The following is a 17,362-nucleotide window of genomic DNA, read 5'->3' as shown; positions in this document are numbered from 1 at the left end:
TGTACTCACAATATGTCGTATTGTTGGGTTTATTATATGCAATTTCTTAATTTTTGCCTGTCCTCGCCATTTGTAGTGGGTCGTGGTCCAAGTCAAGCCCCCTGTAGCGGCTTTTTGACCACGGCCCTCAGCATCCGAATGTTGAAATAAAGTTTGGTTGATTTGATTTGAAGTACACGTCTCAGTATGGTTGTCTAGAAGAAAAAAATGGCTGTGCAAGCTTTCCCTAAGGCCCCCAATTGGGAATACTATGTTATGGTACTGCGCAGTTACTGACGTAATTTATTTCTAGACAAAACCTAAAAACAAGAAAGATGGTATTCTTTCTTGCATATGCTAATTATAAATTGTTGCAGGGCTGCAGGCTATGAATCAGCTCAGCTAAGCAGGCGATATTCAGCAAAGATAAAGGACGCGATTCAATCATGAAGCAGTGGCCAATACTTTCAACTTTGGCGTCTGGCGTAATCGTCGCTTTAGCATGGCTAAGTGGAATTGAAGCTCAGCAGAATACGCCTGATATAAGAAATGTAAGTATCACTTCACGTCTTATAGTGTAGCTCAAAACAGGTTCCCTTCGCCCAAGGCCTGCTTAAACTCAGGGAAACAGATTTTGCGACCGCGTTATTTGAAATGAGTGCAATGATGGAAATGAAATTACGTTATACTGCGAAACTACTGACTTAGGCCGTGTCGGCCGCGAAACTCGGTAGTGGTCAGCTAACGCGGTGCAACGTGGCGAGCACTGCTCCGGGAAGATACCACCTGCCAGGTTCTGCATACTTCACGACTCTGCGGCAAACAGCGATGCGTTCTTATTAGCCTGACCTTAGTGAATCATTTTCTTGGTCGATCATGTCGATAATTAGAGGCAAGCTTGGGTTGTGACAAAAAGCACGTTTGAAGCTGCCTTTTCGTCCAGTCGGTGCTGGGCAATTCTGCAATGTTGTCTTAAAAAAGCACAAAAACAACAGCTGTGCGGGGGCTACGCCTTGATGTTGAAAGCTCCTTTAGACATGAACCCTATACCTCCTTCGCTTCGCACAGTTAATCTCACGCATGGTAACAACAACAACAAGAACAAAAAAAATTGATGAAGTTCGAATGGCTCATGCTCACACTTTTTTGCATTGCTGTTTTATCTTGTCAATCGGTACCGATACTCTATTTTTACTCCTTTGTCGTTCTTCACATGCTTGCTTTCAGCTCTTATCAGCTTTGAGACCTGTTCATTTAGCATTGATAAAATCAAGCCAACTAGCAGCTTTGACGTACTTTTATTGAAATTCATGGCTTCATTATACCACTGGCATGCTGAGTCCCTATTTTTGACTTATTTGCAGTTTCTGAATGGTGGTCTACCTATATGGGTGCGCTTCACGACCGCGGTACGAGGTCCTGACTGTAAAGTGGACATCATCGACAATGTAGACGGAACTTACGTGATGCTTCGCCGATTTATTGGTTACACGAAACTAATAATGAGGTAGGGTCTAAGCATTTGTAAAACACGTCATTCTGGATTAATGGAAGCATAATTTCGTTGCAGTAATTTTCAACAGTTTCTTGAAGCACATCTTGGATCGAGTAGCGATGGGTCCAGAAGTGAAAGTTTAGATGTAATGAACGTGAGCAAGCGAGGTAAGCTGCGAGCACCTGTTTATTTCGTAAATATTGCTTTAGACATACAAAACGAGTTTCAAAATGATGTCTTGCACGTTGAATGCACGCATTGTCAAGCACAGAAAATCGCATGGCGCAGTATCTGCCACACGCCTGTGCATAAATGTTTAGACGAACCATTGACTAATGGAATGAAGAACAAGCACGGCAAGCTTCCGTGAGTGGCAGTAAGAGCATATGCCGCTGTAGTCTTTCATTCCACTATAACTCTGCCATCGAATCTGATCAGGTTGTTCTTGGAATGTGAGCCTGACACCATTAGGCGTCGCCACTGTGTCAAAAGAAGCTACATTTTGTGGGCTTCTTGAGAAGATTGTAAATACGCATTTACTGGAACACAAGAGAGGTTAGCGAGATTACGACAAATGGTAAGACATTTACGATATTGATGACCTAGTACATTTATTCGCACAGTGACCTTCCTCATAAAAGCCATCCTCAACCAGAAGGCGTTGTAGCGCTGATTGAGGATATGTGGAATGAGGGAGAGACTGTTTGTTGTGTGCTACATCGCGCTCGTGTGCAGGTCTTCTAAATGTTTTATTTGAGCTCGTGTCTCCTTCTATCACATTTACCTTTTTTTACACTCTTACTCCGTGATAGGGCAGCCAATCGGTCTATGTACTCGCTAACCTCTCAGTTTTTTTTCTCTCATCCCCTCCTCCATCTCTAGATAAAAGCAAATGATCTAATTCTTCAATTGCAAAACCATTGTGTGACATCAAATAAGTATTCTGCTTTAGCGCGAGGAAAGGGGCATTGGTATCAACGGGGTAGAACACAATTAATGTCCGCATGTCAGTGCCAAGTGCTAGAAAATGTTTGCAAGAATCTGCAGTAAAGCTGTTGAATGTTGAATTACGGTACTGATTGGCGAAATCAATAACAAACAGGTTTGCCGAAAGATTACTTAAGTGATCGGTTTAGATATAGAATAGACTACAATACTAAATTGTGCATTGAGCGTGTGCAAATATTTTAATATGATGAAACAATCAACGCGCCATATGTGCGTTCGTTCGGTTATGGAAGTGTTAACTTTACGCACAGGTGCCGCTCCTACAAGCCAGGAAAGATTAATATATCTGAGTCAAAACAGAGAATGCGGCATTTTCGAAGTTGAAGATCTAGTAAATGGTGAGTATGAGTGAATTCTCTCTAAATGAGGGATCTTATGGAGTGAATGAAAATGTATGCCCCTATAATCCTCTCGAGAAATGCTTAACTCAACCTCTGAATGGGCGGGCTGTTAACATTTTTTCGTCTATTTCGGGCGTTTTCATCTATCTATCTCTTTTTACGCCAACCCAACGGCCGAAGTTGTCATCACGGTCATTCTATCATCCTCATGTCAACTTCGTTATCTGGGTACAGGCTCCTTTCCCGAGTGTATCACCCCCGATAGAAGCCGAATGCCAGGCCGGGCACGCTTTTGCCCATTTGAACCAGTGGATGCCCGGTGGCGGTGGCAATCGAACCCACAACCTCCCGCAGCCGAGAGGGGCGCTCTACAACCAGGCCAAGGCGGCGTCATGCTGTCCACGCCATAACGCGTTCGCCGTTCGACGGACATCATTCATTCACCGTCATTTTATTATAATCGCGCTGTCTTCTTCAATCATGCCATCGTCGTCATTGTGGTGTAGTCATACAGTTGCTCTCATGCATCCTTTGTCATCCGGTCATCGATCATAGCAAACCCCATTTCTTATTGTCATGTTTTTAGTACATACATATTTTACGCATTTTTGCAGTGACTGAGCTTAGGCCCCCTTTTAGTCTTGTTACAGCTTTGGCATAATGTACCACTGTCAACTTATTCCACCATGTTTTCTGCACTTTTTGGCGAGAACTGGCACTTGCGCCGTTAAGGCCCATTAACCAATTTATCGATCCTGTCATCGTAATGCTGTTGTCGCCATAACGAGCTCTTCATACGATTGATGTCGTTCCTTCACCGTCATTATATTCTAATTATGCTATTGTCAGCCAATCATGACTGTGCCGAACTTGCCATGCCATTATCGTAATTGTGTCCAGTCACACATTCGTTGTTTTTGCATTATTTGTCACCTTGTCGTCGTCATGCCATCCCGGTCGCGCTATCGTCGTCCTTCGAGCTTCGTCATTCGGTTGTCGTCAAAGCGTCGTAGTCACGTCATGGTCATCCCTGTTGTCTTCATGACGTCATCGTCATGCCGGAACCTTTGCGCCATCGTCATTTCAGAATCGTCACCTCATTGTCGTGATTTCGTCGTCATCATACTGCCTTTGTCTTTCCATCGACAAAGACGATTCGTCCTTCGTCATTCCGTTATCGTTACTGCATCGCCGTCATACATCCGTAGTCTTGCTATCGTGCTCATGAGCGAACTTGGCAAGCGAGTGTCATAGCAAAGTTAGCTGACATCGGAGACAGTGCAGGCCGCCATTGAGTATGCGCAAATGTGTACATGCATGCCGCTCTTCAAGGAACATTTTTGACGCCGACATGGGTCACGGTATAGATGCGCGATTGCGTAGGCATCACTGTTCAGAGAAACTCTTTGACGCCGACTTGGAATATTGGGTATGTGCCCCTCGCACCATACTGGTCTTCAATGAACCTCTTTGAATAAAACCTGGCTCACTGGGCATGTGCCAGTAGGTGGGCCGCTCATCAATGAACTCATTTGAGGCCAGCTCGGATACCTAAGTATGTGCCACTCTACAATTAGGAAACAGCTCTCTTAAATATATCCGATGCTGAGCGGAATAGAAAGCACGTCACAAGGCGTCCCCAGTGACCACATTGCGACGCATTAGCAGGCTCCGCCACAATTGTAGTGGGTATGTGCCGCTTTCAATGAACGCGCTTCACGCCAAAACTTTAGCGATCTCTGCTAAAGACCTGTGCTTCACCTGCGATCTGTGCTGCGACCCGCCATCTGTCCTTCACGCTAACTAGTGTCGCTGAGAATGTGCCTCTGAGCGTGCAGGAAGCGACTGGACAATTTTCAGCGTTCACAGGCGCCGGCGTGCCAGGCTTATCGTCTCGCAGGCTATACATCTTACACCGTGAAGTGGACGTATCGGCCGTGTCACTAGATGTTGCACTGTGTCATGACACGGTTCTCAGCGTTCGCCACGCAACGAGGCACCATGCATCTGAGAGGCCAAATGCAAACTTTGCGGCGGTGGCGCTAGATGACTCCGAGTGTTCGTAGGGAAGCGAGGTAGAGGAGTTGCGTTGCAGTAGACGGCTCATACGTAAAATATTTCGACGGTGCCAATACGTTGTGCCGCTATACTCGTCACTACACTAAAAAAACATAAATAATATTCTTGCATGAAAAAAAATCATCGCCCAAGCACTCCGCACATATTGTTAACCAGCAAAGATGAAACGTGCGGCCCCGGTGTTTGTCATTAAAGTATTTCTCTATTATTGGTTACGTCTTGCTGTTTCTTAATGAGGTTACACACACGTTCGGCTGCGACAAAGAGGATGACGTCACTGACGGTATGCCCGCAGTCCGCCGTTATCGCTTGCCTTCGATCTCTTGAGTTTGCTCGGCGGCATGATTAGCAGCATTCATCCGCCATTGCCGCTTGGGATTCTTCGAAATTAAATTGTTCAAAGTTAAATCTGTCGGTTACGTTAGACAATAGCTCACACCACCTTAAGCAATGGTTCCTATCCCCGTGAACGCGGCCTTCCCATTACGACGACAGAAGAGAAGTGAAATTTACGCTGGAATGATGAGCGGCAACGCAGCCAGCCATGAAATAAGACTCGATAGGGGAACAGCGCAAAAAAAAAATGAAAACACGAGAAGACAAGACGACGACGACGAACGCGGGAGCAGTGGCACGAGTGCGTGCCGAGCATGAGCACGAGCGCAACCAGAGGGGCGCCAATGAGCCAGCTGCGCAAGAAGGTGACGACGCTCGAGCCAATGCTGATGAGCGTTTTCTGTGGACAGTGCGACTAACACTCTTTTCTGTTTCGCCTAGCCATATAAAGCTTCGCTTTAAAGTGTAAATGAGAAAGTTGTAGAGAAAAATCAAATCCTTTCGATATAGCTTTTTTTGCTGAATATGTGCTACATGAAAGCATTTTTTCCGAGCGTGAAACAAGCTCACGATTGAACGCTAGATTGCCGCGCGACTGGGCGCAACAGGCACTTTGGGAGTTTTTCATGCGGCTCTGCAATTTTCTCATTGAAATTTTTCATTTGTTTATAATGTTTGAGAAGTTAGATAAGTTAATAATTCTAAATACGTAATTAGGCGGAATGCAAAGAATAACTTTGGTATCTCCAAGCGACGGCAAATAACATTGCCTTGGTTCTGTAGAGCTACGTGGAATTTGAATATTTTTAAAGTTTGGCTAAAGTTACGAGGGACACTCTGTATACAAGGCCCGCAGAAATAGTTTTTAGCGGTAGCCAATGCTCTCTTTAGCTGACGTTTGCTTCATTTAGAAGAAGAAGAAAAAAAAGCTCAACTAAAGTCACTGTTGGCACGGAATATTTAATATTGTCAGACGACACATATTTAACTGTCCTTTTAATTTATCGTGTCGTTCTTGTAGCAACATTTTGAAGCATTGCAAAAAAAAAAAAAACTGCACGAATGCAGTTTGCAACGCTGTCACTCAGCAAGAAAAAAAATAAAAAAACATCAGACTTCTGTAAACTGCAGCTAACAATGCATCCAAAGCGAATAAAAAAAACTATGAGCAGTCGATTTGCGTAATTTAGCCTCAGCTAACTCGAGTTTTCATCTATTTCTAACGTACTCGAAAGTGGTGGTGAAAAAGCATACATTACTACGGGAAGAAGCTTGTTTAGTTCGAATGCGAAGGCATGTTGCACCGGTTACTTCGACCCCCACTTGTGACGCCTCTTTCCGGCGGAAGCTACTATAAGCTTCAAAACACAAGAAATTCAGCAGATCACGCTGCTGGTCTCTTAGGCGACAACAGTGGCGGTTTCAACTGGTCCGACAGTGAAGATATGACGTCATGTATCATACCCTGGACGATGCCTCAACTTTATCTGAACGTCAGAGTTGAGGGACAGGGACACTGTACAGTTATGTAACACTGAAAAAGTCTGTCGACCACGGCAGACTGCTTCAAGTCAAAAGAAATTTGAATGCACTCATTTCGTAGCCGTTTTTTTTTATTTCGGCCATTCGGATAATTCGACGAATATTTTGGTCCCAGCAGGGGTAGAATTAACGGCAGTCGACTGTGTTATACATTGCTTTGAAGGAAGCCAATAATTTGTAAATAAGAGTTTTACAAAACCCCTTTTAAAATTATAACGATTCTACGTAACCTGCCAGTTTACATAACGAAAATATCCGCTTAATATTGTCACGTAGTATTGACGGCAAAGACCACAGCAGCAAAACTGTTAATGATGAAACTAATTTTTTATTGGCCCAACTTGTGCCCACTAAAGTAAGTGACGCTGAAAGCACAGCGAGCACAGTCGGTGGTCACAGAAATCTGATCAGCGGGCCAAGCGCGTCGACTTTTATACATGAGTCATCGAAGATACCAGAGTAAGCGTTGGCGCCCGCGTGTCTTCCAGAAAGTACCACACAATTCGCGTCGCGCATACACGCAGTCACATTACGCAAGGTTTGGTTACAACAGACAACGGATATAACCATCGATAACATTCGAGAAACTTCCGATACATGAAGGCGCGTCCTGCGCTGACTGGTAACATTCGTTAGACGGTGAAACACGGTCACCCGAGAAAGATAAACAAGCACACGTGTCAATATGCTCTAACAGTTTCAGTTTACAAAACTGCGATATCCCTTTTTGGTGCACAGCTATACTTATCTGCAATTTTCGTGCTTTATTCTTTTTTAAGTTACCAATTTTTAAACTTTATAACAGTATTTCAGGTGCAAAATAATTCTTTATGCCTAGTCCTGAGAACTTATTGTTCTCTATCATATGCAATAAATCTCATTCAAATCGGTCAAGCGGATGTTTCTCATTTGCCTTTTATGTGTACTTGAATGGGGAAATCGGAGTTTGGACCCGTGCTAAAGGCTTCCTCTGAAGAGGAGGGTTTAGCTCAGGGACGAAGCTGCTGAGCTACATGCTCACCAGCGCAAGGCCATAATGACGAAACCACGACAGTGGGTGAAATTAGGAGATGGTTTCCTTTCGCGGTTCACCAAACTAAGGGCGCTCACTGAATTACGTAAACTACGCCGAATTACCGGGAATCCTAAGTTGACAATATGTTCATTGGAAAAAAACCATTGTCTAGTGCTGTTGGCATTTTTCTAAGCTTAATGTGTTATTCGCTCTGCTCTTTTTCAGCAGGCGCAGATCGCACATATGAGCTACGGTCGAAAAATCCACTAGGAGGCGAAGCCAAGGATGAAGAATGTTTGATGATGTACAACAAGACCACAAAAGGAAAAGCAAGAAGAATTTCTGAGGATGCCGCTTGTGAAGATATACTCAAAGGAAACGATAATCTTCTAACTTCCATTAGCATGGACGGAGGACGAGTGGGCTTGTATAGAATTATGCTAGAAGGATATCCGATCAGCCCTGCTACCGCATTCCTTCAGTATTTTGCCATGATACCAATTTTGCGCCCAACGTGGGAGCTTGAGGCACACATGGGTTACCTTCCCCCGAACTTTGGCGAGTGAACTACGCAATTTTTATGAACACGTGTATCTGCTTATTGAGACCTCGAAATTAAATTATTTATATTACCATGTTTCTGTACTACAGTCCACATCGGGGGTGTATTGCGGCTGAAGTATATCATGGGATTAACATTTTTAGGATTCATATTCACTTTCACTTCTATCTATCTATCTATCTATCTATCTATCTATCTATCTATCTATCTATCTATCTATCTATCTATCTATCTATCTATCTATCTATCTATCTATCTATCTATCTATCTATCTATCTATCTCCAAACTCTTCAATGTAACAGAACATCTTTAAAGGTTTTCTGATGCTGGTCAGAATTGAACTCACGCCACACGGGTTCCTCACGCACAGCAGCCAGACGCTTTAGCGCACTGGGGATATGTGGCTCTTCAATGAAACTTGGGGCGCGTCTTTCTACTTCTGACGCGGCCCTGGTCAACCACGTCAGCTCGTGCAAAGATGGGCTAGAGAAGGACGAGGAAAAGGAATAGATGGCGGGTGTATCCGCAGTTAGGTCTCTCGCAACCGCTGGAATAGGGTCGCCGAAGTTTTGTCATTGTGCTTAGTGGCCCACAGTCACTGGTGACCCGGGCATCGAACAAGACCTGAAATGGATCAAAGGGGGACCACAGATGCCAGCAACTCCACCCGCACCACCTCTGAAACCGATTTTGGATCTTCCGTGAGTGTGATATGAGCTGCAGCTAACATCACTCTACCACGGGCTGAGCCGTATGGCCAAGTTCTGCAACTCACCGACTGGATGTCGTCACTGCATTAACGCGCATAAGGAAGGTGGTCAATGTGAAGAGGCTCATACTTGAAAAATAAATACTTGAAGAGACGTTAATCTGCGGGGCCTGCCAGGCAAAGTGTCACATATCTCTGTACAAGAGTAGCAGCTTATACAGCCGCAATTGCGGCTGCATACCACAGTTACACCACAGTTGCACCACATTCTGTACCACAGTTGCAGCTCATACAGCTTACACAGCCGCAAGATCGCCCCCCCCCCCCCCCCCCCCCTCCTAGAAATCACCTGCAACTAGAGCGGAACACGCAGATCAGAATGCATCATTTGCAAAGAATACAGCCTCGTTTATGAAAACTTGATCGCCGGTAATGGCTTCAAGCATAGCAACAAACAGTAAGGTTCAGAATAGGCTAGAACTTTTCGAGCAAGCTCAGATAGTCTTGGCAGGCGCATGATGCAAGTTTCAGCTACTAATGCAGAAGTGAATAGAAAAGAATTTAGAAGCAATGCAACAACAGGTAACATCTGGGATGCAGGCATCCCAAGGGCAACACGAACAAGCGCTAATCAACCCCCCACCATTTGGAAAAGAAAATTATGCAAGAACCTATCTAATGATGCTGGTTGACGGTAATGTGATTAGAATTCAAGCAATGTAGTGACATACCGTATTGCTGAAGTGAGGTTTGTTAAAATATGCAGTGTTCATTCTCAGACTTTCGTTGCTTTGCCTATATGCGATATACGCCGTCTCCGGTATCGGCCTACTTTGGCATGGCGCTCACTATTCAAAAAGGAGGAAATAAGAGAAAGGCAGAAGGCAGGGAGGTTAACCAGGATAACGTCCGGTTGGCTACCCTACACCGGGGGAATGGGAAGAGGGAACACAAAGATGACAGGGAGAGAGAGGAGGGAAGGAAAGAAGAGAAATGAGCGGTTAGTTCGCTGACGCGTGTGTTAGTGCACTAATAGTCACAGACGTTGACACAAGCCCGTCGTCCTCAAGAAGCACAAAAGTGCCTTCACCGCTTTATGGGCCGACGAGCGATGGGGGCGGTGTTCCAGCAGCACCTGCACGGAAAGCGTCCGATCGTCCAGTTTTTTTAGCGCGTTAGCAAGATCTTGTCTTTCTTGAGCATATCGTGGACAGTGGCACAGCAGGTGGTCAATAGTTTCGTCGGTGCCGCAGACCTCGCATGCTGCACCGACGTGAAGACTTCCTCGGACTTCCTCGGACTTCCTCGGACTTCCTCCATTCGGACTTCCTCGACGTGAAGCGAAGCTTCACGTCGAGGAAGTCCGAATGGAGGTCGGAGTTGCAGTGACGGGTTTAATTGATGCAGTCGTGTTAATCGTAAGTTTGGCGAGTTCCACTCGGTCAGTGAGAGACTGCGTGCCAGGTGTCGAAGCTGCCTTGCGGCGTCTGTCCTCGAAAGTGGAATTGGAACGCGGAGCTCTTCTTGGTGTGATGTGCGAGCAGAGTTGTCTGCGGAATCATTGCCACTGATTCCACAATGACCAGGTACCCATTGAAATAAAACCTCGTGGCCTTTTTGTTGGACGTGATGGTGAAGTTTCACTGTTTCGTATGTCAACTGTTCATGACAGCCGCGTCGGAGAACTGACTGCACGCACTGTAATGCCGGTTTGGAGTCTGAAAACACAGCCCACTTTGTAGGTCTTTCAGACTCAATGAATTCTAGTGCACGACGCAGAGCCGTTAGTTCTGCTGCCGTTGAGGTCGTGACATGCGATGTCTTGAACCGCAGTGTTATTCCTCGCGTTGGTATAACCACCGCACCACCAGAACTGGACGACGTAGTCGATCCATCGGTATAGATGTGCACGTGGTTGCTGTACTTTTCATGCAAGAGGAGTAAGCTCAGTTGTTTTAGAGCAGGGGCCGATACATCTGATTTCTTCTGTAGTCGTGGAATCGTTATATGTACTTGTGGACGGCTCAAACACCACGGAGGAAGCACTGGCTTGGCCGCAGGTGCGTACCCTGAAGTAAACGATGCACGATGTGCACTGACAGTAGCGCTAAATGTAGAGCAGGTCCTTTCAGCAGTGAGGCTCGCCAGGTGGTGGGAAGGGGTCCTAGCATAGTGTCTGAGATGCGTACGCATTGTCGCAACGGCAATGTGCGTCGTGATTGGGTAATCCTGGGCAATGGCAATGGTTTCAGCCGTTGACGCACTGCGTGGTAGGCCAAGACATATCTTAAGGGCTTGGGCTCGAATGCTTTGAATCATGCGGAGGTTAGTCTTGCAGGTGTTGGATATTGCAGGCAGGCTGTACCGAAGAAATCCAACGAACAGCACCATGTACAGCTGTAACATACCGTGTATGGATACTCCTCAACTTTTTCCTGCAAGGAACCTGAACAGGTGACAGATAGCAGACAGCCGCTTTTTCACGTAATTCACGTGCGGAGTCCAAGACAGGTCTCTGTCAATTACGACTCCCAGGAACCTGTGACTTCTGCTGTATGGTATAAGTTGTCTGTTAATTGATATTCCGTAAGCAGACATTGGCTTCCTGGTGAATGCCACCATTGCGCACTTTCCACATGAAATTTCAAGTACTTGTTGACGAAGGTAGCAAGATGTCATTGTGGCTGCCTTCTGGAGCCGAGCGCGAAGCTGAAGTCGTGTTATACCTGATGCCCAAATGCAGATGTCGTCCGCATAGATGGAAAGTTGTACGGTGCTTGGCAGGTTGTCAACTAATCCAATAAGAGTTAGATTCAAAAGCGTCGGGCTAAGCACTCCGCCTTGAGGCACTCCTCAGCTACCGTAATGCTCGGATGTCGAGCCATTTTCAGTGTGCACGTAGAATGATCTTCTCTGTAAGTAGCTGCGCACCCACATCTATATCTCACCACTAAGTCCTACTGCTTCTAACGCGCCGAGGATGGCTTCATGGGTGACATTATCGTAATCCCCTTTAACGTCTAGAAACAGAGCAGCAGATAGTCGTTTACATGCCTTCTGGTGTTGCGCAAATGTCACCAAGTCAACAACGTTGTCTGTAGTCGAACGGCCACGCCTGAATCCGGTCATAGCGTCTGGGTAGATTTCATAGTACTCTAAGTACCATTCCAGACGTGTTAAAATCATTCTTTCCATTGTTTTTCCAACGCAACTTGCAAGTGCGATAGGACGGTATGAGGAAATGTCCAAAGGCGACTTGCCAGCTTTGAGAAGTGGAATGAGGCGACTTGACTTCCATTCCTGCGGAACCGTACCCGTCTGCCAGGAGTCGTTGTATAGGAGCAAGAGTGCTTTCCGAGCTTGGTCTCCTAGGTTACACAGGGCACGGTACGTAATGCCGTCAGGTCCTGGCGCTCAAGAACGCCTGCACAAAGCCAGCGCAGCTTCTAGTTCTTCCATAGAAAACGGGCACTCCATGCGGGGATCGCGTGAGAACAGTGGGTGGTCGAGCGTCCCCGTTCCCGTTCCATCGGAATTTGCCTCGCCAGCAATCTTTCTGCAGAAAGATTCAGCGACATCAATCTCCCTACATTGTAGATGTAGTGCCAGAGATTTAAACGGGTGGCGCTGACCAAAGGTTGTGCGAAGGCCACGAACAGTCCTCCATATAAGCGATAAAGGTTTTCGCGGATCCAGGGACTCGCAAAAGGATACCCATTGTCGGTAAGCCAGCTTGTTCATGTGACGCTGTATTTTCTTTTGTGTTCGTCTAGCCAATCTCAAGTCATGAATGGACTTCGTGCGTCTATATCTTCGTTCCGCACGACGGCGAATTGCTCGAAGTTTCTCGAGTTCGATGTCGAAATTGGTGCGGGCAGAACTCTTCAAAGGCGAATGCGTGGTTGTTTCTATGGCATCCTTTATCGCGCCCTCTAGGTTGCAGGAGGTACCGTCACGACAGCAGTCTTCCATGATTATTTTGTATTTAGGCCAATCGGTGCAATGGACGGCTCTGGGGGACCTGGAGCTAGTCAGACCTTCAATCTCCAAATAAGTTGGGATGTGGTCGCTACCTCGCGTTTCTAAATCCGAAAACCAGTGCACTCTTCTCGAAAACGAACGTGAAACGAAGGTAAGGTCCAAGCAGCTACTATACACTGATCCACGCAGATAAGTGGGGCTTCCATCATTTGACAGGCAAAGTTCGCGTTCAGAGGCAAAGGACACCAATGCTCTGCCTCTAGAGTTCACTTTGGAGCTTCCCCATAGGTAATGGTGGGCATTAAAGTCGCCAATGATCACCCACGGCTGTGGAGTCGATGTCAAAATTCCCTGTAAGCGCTCACAATCCAGGCGACTTGTTGGAGATAAGTAGGCACCAAGAATTGTAAACGTGAGCTTTTTCTTCTTCACTGTCAAGCAAACATATTGATTCACTTCGTCAGGAGGCACTGGGTGATGCACATAAGTCAAGTCATGGCGTATAAACACAACAATCTTGCTGCACTCTCCATGGGTAGAGGACATAAAGCACTCATACCCGGACAGTCTCATGGGAGCTGACAAGTTTGGCTCGCATATCACGATAATGGGGAATTGGTGCGTAAAGACAAACTGTCTAAAGTCGGCCATGCGTGACTTAAGCCCTCTTGCGTTCCACTGAAAGACAGATGCATTCTTGACCTCCTCTTGAAACGACACCATCTCTCGGGCTGTGGTTTTACTCTAGAGCCGCAAGTACCGGACTCAAGGTGTCCAGCACCTGCAGTGCGCTCTGCGCCGACGGCGTTTTCATGCTGCTCAGTAGAATGCGCATGGCGTCCATAAGTGACTTCAACATCGCTATGACTTGGCGATCCTCAGTTGTCGTCGCATCAGCGGTTTGTGAGGTCATCGAGGGAGGCGCGATTTGATGTGACTTCGAGGCAGGTTGTGCTCGTGGAAGTGTAGGCCACTCTTCAGGAGGAGCGAGTGTTGCCCCTTTCTTCGTTGTCGCAGTGTCCGTCTTTGTGGAAGTCGGCGTTGGTATGGTAGCCGCTTTGCTGGAAGATGGTGTATCTCTATCGGTAGATGCAACTCTTCGTGATGCTCTTCGGTGGCGATGTCGTCGTCGCCGCCTGAGAGTAGCGGCAGCCTCTCTGTGTGTAGAATGGTCCCGTACCATACGTTTGAGTACTGCTCGCTCGTTCCTCACCCGCGGGCAATCCTTGGATGAGGCCTCATGGTTACCATGGCAGTTAGGGCAGTTTAACACAGTTGCGCGGCAGGCTTCTTCCGAATGAGATTCACGCACCGTGGGCACACGAGATTGTTCCTACAGACACCTTTTACGTGTCCCATCTTGCAGAATTTGTAGCATTGCAGGGGCTTCGGTACGTAGGGCCGGACTGGATGGCGGACGTGGGCAACTTTGACGTGTGAGGGAAGGCTGTCTCCCTCAAACTCAAGCTTCAGGCAACGTGTGTTGCCAAGTCTTGCGATGTGCGTGATAAGAGTGCCTTCTGTAGTCGGCTTTATTAATATAGGCAAGTCGTCCGTTGGTATAGAAATATCGACATCATAAATGACGCCGACAGTGCTATTGAAGCCTGTAGGAATCATGGATCGCACTTTCACTTTGTCGATCTCCGTTACGTGCCGCAGGCTTTGCAGCGCACTACGGTGTAGAACGTCTACTGCGAGTACATTCTTCCGTGCGTTTATTCTCACGTCTTTGATCTCATTTGGTGCGATTCCCTCAAGAAACGCAGAAAGGACTTGCCTGTTCAGGAGTCGCAGATTCATGCCCACGGGCATGAAGAGCATCGTGTACGGCCAGCGCTGTGGTGTTGTCTTCACGGTGGAGACACTTGCCGATGATGACTTCCGTAGCAGTCTTCTTTTTCACTATTCAACTTATTTCTCACTATTCTGTGACTTATTTGTCACTTATTTGTGACTTATTTCTCACTATCCAAGGTCACCGATGAGCATGAGGGCCTGATTGCGACTGTATGATCAAGACGCAGTCGTGACAATGACATGACAATGGTATGAGTAGAATGAGATGGAGACGAGTGTATGACAACAATGGCGTGACGACCAGTATGACGAAGACTGAAGACGATGGCGTGATGGTAGTGGAGTGACAATGATGGCATGAAGAGCGTCGGATGACGATGGTGAAGTAACGGCAATAAAATTGTCAAGACGGCATCACGACGATCGTATGACAATACATGCCCGATGACTGTATGGCGACAGTCGCAGACACGATGGTGTGACAATGACGGTAAGACAACAAATGCACGACAGCGACTTTCTGACGACGACGGAATGACGGCGATGGCATTACAGCGTTGGTATATTCACGATTGAATCATTAAAGCGTTATTACGCTAGGATGACGAAGATAGAATGACGTCGATAGAACGTAGAATGCACTGTAATGACGAGGCATGACGGCGGAGGAATGACAATCATGAAATGATGAGGATGGGGAAACGACTGTTTGCCAATGGCGGCATGATGATAACAGTATATCTACACGACGGTGGGACAACGACGGCATGACGCGAGTGGGATGACAAAACTGGAATGACCACGATGCAACAACTAAGACGGTGTCACGACCATGAATACTATTGGTGTTCGAAATGTTATGTCTCCTTGCGCGACCTCCTTATTAACCGGTATTTCTTGCTTTTCTTGTGGACAATTGTGAAATAATTGTGGACATTCACGGGTACTTGGCACTCCTGGACAAAGCACCGCCTACTGGATTGCTGTTATCTCTAGGAATCGAATGTATTTTCATAATCTATAACAGTTGAATAGAGAATATGGTTACATCATGCGAATTCATCAATGATCTCGTTGATGACATGCATGTGATTCGTCGTTGAATATCCCCTTCCAGTAGCCAGGATGTTCCCCGAAGGGAGGTGTTGCCTTCATTTTATTTACCGCTTCGAAAGCAAGCGAATGAGTCTATTATTCTTCAGCTTTTAGAGCACAGCTCTTAGGCATCCGTTCCTGCTTCAAGAGTCGGCGTTCCTGGCGTAACCGAGCGACCGCGTACAGCGGATGAAAGAGCGAATGCGGAGCGCAGCGGGGGATGAAAAACGCGGCGAGATCGTAGAGAACACGAGGAGGAAAGCGGAGGAGGAGGGTATGGCGAAAGCGTGAGAAGCAAAGCGTAGTGCCGCGCAAGACGCGCACTGCGGCGACGATGGCTACGAGATGGCGCCAGAGTTGGCCGAGTCGTGTGGCAGGCCGGCTCGCGGCGGATGCTGTGAATCGCGCCCACGCGTCCCCCACGCGCTTCATCTCGCGATCTCTCGATTAGCGAGGAAGCCACGCCATACCTCTCTCCGTTTGCAACCTGTCGCCCGAGACAGATTGTCCGCGCCAGCCAATATGTCGCGAAATGCAAACACGTATAGAGCTGCACTGAAATTTCGCATTAGGGAGTATCGTAATTGCCCGTGAATGTTTTAATGTCTCTTGTCTTATGAAGGGATGTTTGCATTCCCAGAAGTCCTTGGGACACTGGAAGGCATGAGACATTGCAAATAAATGGTTGCAAGCTTTTACAGTAAAATACCTCCTCAATCTTTGCCATATTGACTTTTATTCCATTTTGTACTGCCGCTTTCCGTTGGAAAAAAGTTGAAATGCTCTTCTACGCCATTGCTAGTTACGCGTGAAACCTCTCGTTCCAGTTTGCCACAACGTGCAATCATGGTTACGTGGCTGTTCCAGGTACGGTACTGTGTAGTATTCTTTGCTGCTAGAAACTGTAGTCTTAAAGCATTTTTGGAGAAGCCAGTATAAAATTCCTTATGTTCCTGCTCGTTGCCTCAGACCGAAGAATCCTTATGTTACACCCCGCTGTAAGACGAGATACGGTCGAAGACTCCGTAACTATTACGTCCCCACAATGCTTAATTCAATTCCCCAAAGCATACAAGACTTGAAGATGAAATGTGGTCTCAGAAAGGCTCTTAGACACATTAATGCGTGATAAGAAGCCTGTCGTGTTTTTTGTTGTTTTTTGTTTTTGTCTGTCTGCTTTTTTTTATTTTCACTGTTGTCTACAACCTAACAACTTGTTACTGATGGCTCTGTCGCTGTCTGCCAGGCACTGCCGTTCAAGCCCACTGCGGCTTTGGCAGGCCCGATTCTTGTATTGTACCGTACTCAAGTCATCAATAAAGTATTATTATTATTATTATTATTATTATTATACAGCCCAGCCTATTTTTGTACGTCGAACACTTAAAGGAAAAATCTGTTGTCAAATGATCACATTAG

At 46.5% G+C, this 17,362-nt stretch overlaps 1 protein-coding gene across 1 annotated transcript; it reads left to right on the top strand.

The window, feature by feature from the left end:
- The first annotated feature begins 368 nt into the window (after positions 1–368).
- On the top strand, positions 369–8,361 carry LOC119459521 (uncharacterized). The gene is made up of 5 exons (XM_049671474.1): positions 369–530; positions 1,344–1,486; positions 1,550–1,641; positions 2,734–2,820; positions 8,021–8,361. The coding sequence occupies exons 1-5, from the start codon at positions 426–428 to the stop codon at positions 8,359–8,361; spliced, it is 768 nt and encodes a 255-aa protein (XP_049527431.1). The 5' UTR covers positions 369–425.
- Positions 8,362–17,362: the final 9,001 nt, after the last annotated feature.

The sequence above is a fragment of the Dermacentor silvarum genome, chromosome 7, assembly GCF_013339745.2.
Source record: "Dermacentor silvarum isolate Dsil-2018 chromosome 7, BIME_Dsil_1.4, whole genome shotgun sequence".
Classification (NCBI taxonomy): Eukaryota; Metazoa; Arthropoda; class Arachnida; order Ixodida; family Ixodidae; genus Dermacentor; species Dermacentor silvarum.
This window is presented reverse-complemented; position numbering and strand designations above follow the sequence as displayed.

Bases quoted from the DNA above. Each gene is read 5' to 3' on its own strand.
- LOC119459521 (XM_049671474.1), top strand. From the start codon at position 426: ATGAAGCAGTGGCCAATACTTTCAACTTTGGCGTCTGGCGTAATCGTC. The intron at 531-1,343 runs GTAAGTATCACT...ACTTATTTGCAG, and splicing joins ATACGCCTGATATAAGAAAT to TTTCTGAATGGTGGTCTACC. The intron at 2,821-8,020 runs GTGAGTATGAGT...GCTCTTTTTCAG, and splicing joins AGTTGAAGATCTAGTAAATG to CAGGCGCAGATCGCACATAT.